The 4,789-nt window shown below is 37.3% G+C and overlaps 1 protein-coding gene across 2 annotated transcripts in view; it reads right to left on the reverse strand.

Moving 5' to 3' along the window:
- Positions 1–4,205, reverse strand: part of LOC103594086 (ubiquitin carboxyl-terminal hydrolase 42-like) — a 26,762-nt gene extending 22,557 nt beyond the window's left edge. For both annotated transcript variants that reach the window (XM_008577277.1, XM_008577278.1), the window contains exons 1-2: positions 4,098–4,205; positions 1,562–1,664 (exon numbers count right to left, since the gene is read on the reverse strand). In XM_008577277.1, coding sequence (XP_008575499.1) covers positions 1,562–1,664; positions 4,098–4,188 — 194 coding nt within the window. In that variant the 5' untranslated portion in view covers positions 4,189–4,205. The remainder of the gene's footprint in view (positions 1–1,561; positions 1,665–4,097) is intronic.
- Positions 4,206–4,789: the final 584 nt, after the last annotated feature.

Below are 4,789 nucleotides of genomic sequence, written 5' to 3' on the forward strand. Positions count from 1 at the left end.
TATACACACACACACACACTATATACATCTTAATGCACAAGGGGACACACACACACACTCACTCACACTCTCTCTCTCTCTCTCTCTCCCTCCCTCTGAAATCAAGGTAGGAATTTGGCCCTGAAGCAAGAAGCAGGAGGAAGACACCCTCAGCAGACCCCGTACACAAGGAATAGCTGGTGAAGGCAGAGAGTCTTCCTCTGTTCTGAATCCTATCATCACCCAGAGGATGAAGGCCTGGATGAGGCAGGGCTGGCAGCAATTGGAACACATGGGGGATTTATCAGCTGTGTTTAGGCAACAGCAAATGGATTGAGACTTGTTATCTAATTGTCTCCCCACTCTTCCTCGAGTCTGCATTTATGTTTAACAAAAGAGCTACAGCAATTGGTAACTGACCAGAGAGACAGACAGAAAGAGAAAACACAGATTTCCAAGGCTGGAGATCAACAGAAAATGTCAGACACAACTAAAAAGGAGCAGCAGCTAGTTTTAGATCTGCAGAAGTTTGCTGATACTCAGAAATTAAATAATGGCAAGACCAATATTCATTTCCTGACATCTATAATCTAACAAATTCAAATTATTATAAAAAGCATGCCTTTTAAAATTTTAACCATTTTAAAATAATGCAAATCAGCTGAGGATGAGGCAGTATAAAGCCAAAGGGTAAAGCAAACACAGATCTAAAGTCATATGTGGCTTAACAAACGGGTAAGTACTGAGAAATGCATTGTTAGGCGGTTTTGTCATTGTGTGAAGGTGTACTATGAAAAGGAACAGCAATGAATTTTCCTGTTACCTACATAAGCCACTAGTTTACATGAGCGTGGGCCCTTTAAATATGTTACTATGTCTCTCTGTGCCTAAATCTCCCCATCTGTTAAAAGGGGATTAGAATAATACTACCCCCATAAAGTTATAAAAACTAAATTACAGGTAAGGATTGTGCCTGGCACTCAGCAAGCACTGAGTGTTGACTATTTTTAACTATTATTTTGCTATGGGGATAGGTGGGAATCATTTAAAAATATAAGAATTTTAAAGTAGACAACAATCCTTTCGGGCTGGCCAGTTAGCATAGTTGGTTAGAGTGTGGTGCTGGTAACACCAAGATCAAGGGTTCCATCCCTGTACCGGCCAGCTGCCAAAAAACAAAACAAACCAAAAAATAAAACAAAACAATCCTTTCATCTGGGGTCAGACCTAATGTGTCCAATGTTTGGCTTTCTATCTTAAAGGTCTGAGCTGCCTTTGGGCAGGTCACTCCGTGAGTAAGCTAGGCACTCCTCGTCAACATATTTTGCAGTAGGTTTGTCTACACCAGCATCACCACAAACGTGTGAGTAACATTACATCAGCTATGACATCACTAGGTGATGGGAATTTTTTCAGCTCCATTATAATCTTAGGGGACCATTGTCAAATATGTGGCTCGTCATTGACCAGAATGTTGTTATGCAGTGAATGACTGTGTATACTTTCAACATAAAAGGCAAAACTGAATTCTGATAAGCCAGAGAGGCAAAATAAGAAATGACTGATGCTTTGCTGTACTTACTTATTGCTGCCATTTAAGCATGCTTTTTGCATAGCATCAACTGTGTATTGAAGGAATTCGTGGGCATCCTCTTGGTTTCCAAAACGGAAGTGCCTAGCTATACCTGTTAAATGTAAGTAAAGACAAGGCATTATTTTTATTTATTACATATAATCTCCCTGGGCTGTACCCCAAAATGTTATACCTTATGGTAACATGTTGGTTAGAAGACCCCTGAATAATTATTTTATGAGGAAATAGTACTAACACAAGCTGCCCTAAGAACAGCCAGGACCATGCCCTTTAGACCATTAAGAGCCCACAGGGGAGCTCTTCTGGGAGTCCAGAGGGTAATGACAGAGTTAGATTCATGTCTTTTCCAAGTTAATAAAACTGTTTGTGAAGGGCCGAGCCCGTGGCGCACTTGGGAGAGTGCGGCGCTGGGAGCGCAGCGACGCTCCCGCCGTGGGTTCGGATCCTACATAGGAATGGCCGGTGCGCTCGCTGGCTGAGTGCGGTGTGGGCGACACCACACCAAGGGTTGCGATCCCCTTACCGGTCACGAAAAAGACAAAAAAAAAACCAAACTGTTTGTGAATACATTCAATGATGGCTATATTGTATCAAAAATTTGTCCAAAATGTTACATTGGTTTACACATTTTAAATCTGGTGCTAGATCTCCATAATAAGAGAATCCATGAAAAAATAAATATCCAAACCTATCTAAATTCTATCCTAATGACCTACAGAACAAATTACATTCTCAGTTGCACAATAACATTTCAGTCCTATTTCTAATTGAATGAGCAACTGCAAGACTGAAGTATTATTAGATTATAATAAAAGCCATTAACAAAAAAGTATAAATATTACAATAAAACATGTTATATACTGAATTTTGTTTTTTAATTTTTATTATAAGCATATTCATTATTACAAATCATGACTTTTCTTTATGCCCTTTACCCAACCTATCCCTCTATATGCGTATGAATGTATAAAAATATATACTAGGTTGAATCATATGAAACTGCCATTATTCCACCATTTTTGACCTACAAAAATGGCAATTTCACGATTCAACTATGTGTGTATTTGTGGATGTATGTATATACACACAGAGCAATCATTTTCTTAAAGATTAGATTAAAAATATTACTCACGCCTGCCATATATGTATGTATAAAAATAAATATATGTATAAACAATCAAAACTTGCCCTGACTAAAATTCTGCCAGGATCCAACAATGTTTTAAAGATTCTTGCATTGTCTGCTCTGGCCTGTCAGTAAAGCCAAGGGCCAATATGACACCACTTTAATCTTCAGCAGCTTTTTAGGCAAAAGGATTATAGTTTGTCTCTGTATAATTATGCACCTCTACAATTACCCAGCTAGGTATCAGATTAAGAGTTATAGTTTTTAAAGTTTGTATGCATTTTTTAACTCAGCTAATTAAGATGATGGAAAAGTTTACTGAAAGAACACACGGAAAATACATAAGAAAATTTCATGTAACCTATTTAAAATTTTTAAATTAAATAGAAAAATGTGAAATTTATGCACAAATTTGCTAACCTGTAAGTATAAATTTCTCTTTAAGAGTATAATTATTTATCAAGCTTTATATTTTTAAAAAAGACTATAATTAACTTTATTTTTAAAATTCCTGTCACTATGTGTAGTGTAATATTCATTCACCAAATTAAAACCAACTAAAAGTGATTTAAACAAACCTGTGGGACAATATCAGAGTTACTACTCAACACAGAAATCCAAACACCTGGGGGAAAAAAACTCTGTAAAACTCATCGATAATTTTATTAATAAATTCAGTTTAAAATAATTTAAAACTTGGGCCGGCCCGTGGCTCACTTGGGAGAGTGTGGTGCTGATAACACCGAGGCCACGGGTTTGGATCCCACATAGGGATGGCCGGTTAGCTCACTTGGGAAAGCATGCTGCTGACAACACCAAGTCAAGGGTTAAGATCCCCTTACCGGTTATCTGTTAAAAAAAATAAATAAATAAGTAAAATAAAATAAATAATAATAATTTAAAATTTGCTTGTACTAGGGGCCGGCCCGGTGGCGCACTGCTACAGTGCGCTGCTTGGGAGTGTGGCAGCGCTCCCGCCGAGGGTTCGGATCCCACATACAGACCGGTTCCCGCTCACTGGCTGAGCGAGGTGCGGGTACAACGCCGAGGGTTGCGATCCCGTTGCCGGTCCCGTCCGGTACGGGCGCAACCACTGAGGGTTGCGATCCATTGCCGGACATGAAAAGAGACAAAAAGGAAAAAAAAAAAAATTTGCTTGTACTAAACTGAATACTGTCTCCTTTATTATATTATCTTTTGCTTCAAGGTTTCAAAACAAGTTTATATAGTAAGTATTTTCCTAAAAATTTGTTATTAAAGATATATCTGTATATGATAAAATACATTGTTAGTTCTGTAATACGTGAGGGGATTTTTTTGTTGTTGTTGTTACTAATTAGGCCATTAAGACTAACTAGCTAATAAATACCAATACAAACCACTATAGCTGATACTTACGCCGCATCTCATTGATGACAAACATTGGTTTAATAACATCACCAGGATTACTGAGTGCCTGGGTAATATGCGCTTGCATTGTACACATCATACAAAATCCTTCTGCGTGACCTAGAAGATAACAGATGATAATCCTTCAAATTAGCAAAATATGACTATTATATACCCATCAAGGTAAATTATAAATAAGGGGCACATTCCTGAAATAACTGTAACGGCTAATATTTACACGGACTAAGGTACACTTTTATTCATTTTCATTTAACTCTCTAACAAACCTAAGGGATAAATATATATTGGCTCTATTTCACAAGAGAGAAAAAAGGCGCAGAGTTAAAATTTTGACCAATGTCAAATAGCTATTATGTGGCAGACACATAACTGAATTCAAATCATACACTTTCAAATTTCAAAGCCTGTGCTCTTAGCTATGTTCTAAAAATAAGAATTTTTTGTCGTATTACCATTTGTCTCATATAGTAAAAGAATGTCTCCCATAGCAGGGGTTAGAAATTTCTGTGTAAATATTCTGGCTTTTTTGGCCATAAACTGTGATCTCTATTGCATATTATTCTTTCCTTTTTTTTTTTTTTAAACAACTTTTTTAAAATGTAAAAATCTTTCTTAGCTCATGCTAAGTGGTGTTACTGGCATTCGGCAAGTAGAGGCCAGTTATGCGGCTTAACATCCTA

This window comes from Galeopterus variegatus, unplaced genomic scaffold (assembly GCF_000696425.1).
Source record: "Galeopterus variegatus unplaced genomic scaffold, G_variegatus-3.0.2 Scaffold1476, whole genome shotgun sequence".
Taxonomy (NCBI): Eukaryota; Metazoa; Chordata; class Mammalia; order Dermoptera; family Cynocephalidae; genus Galeopterus; species Galeopterus variegatus.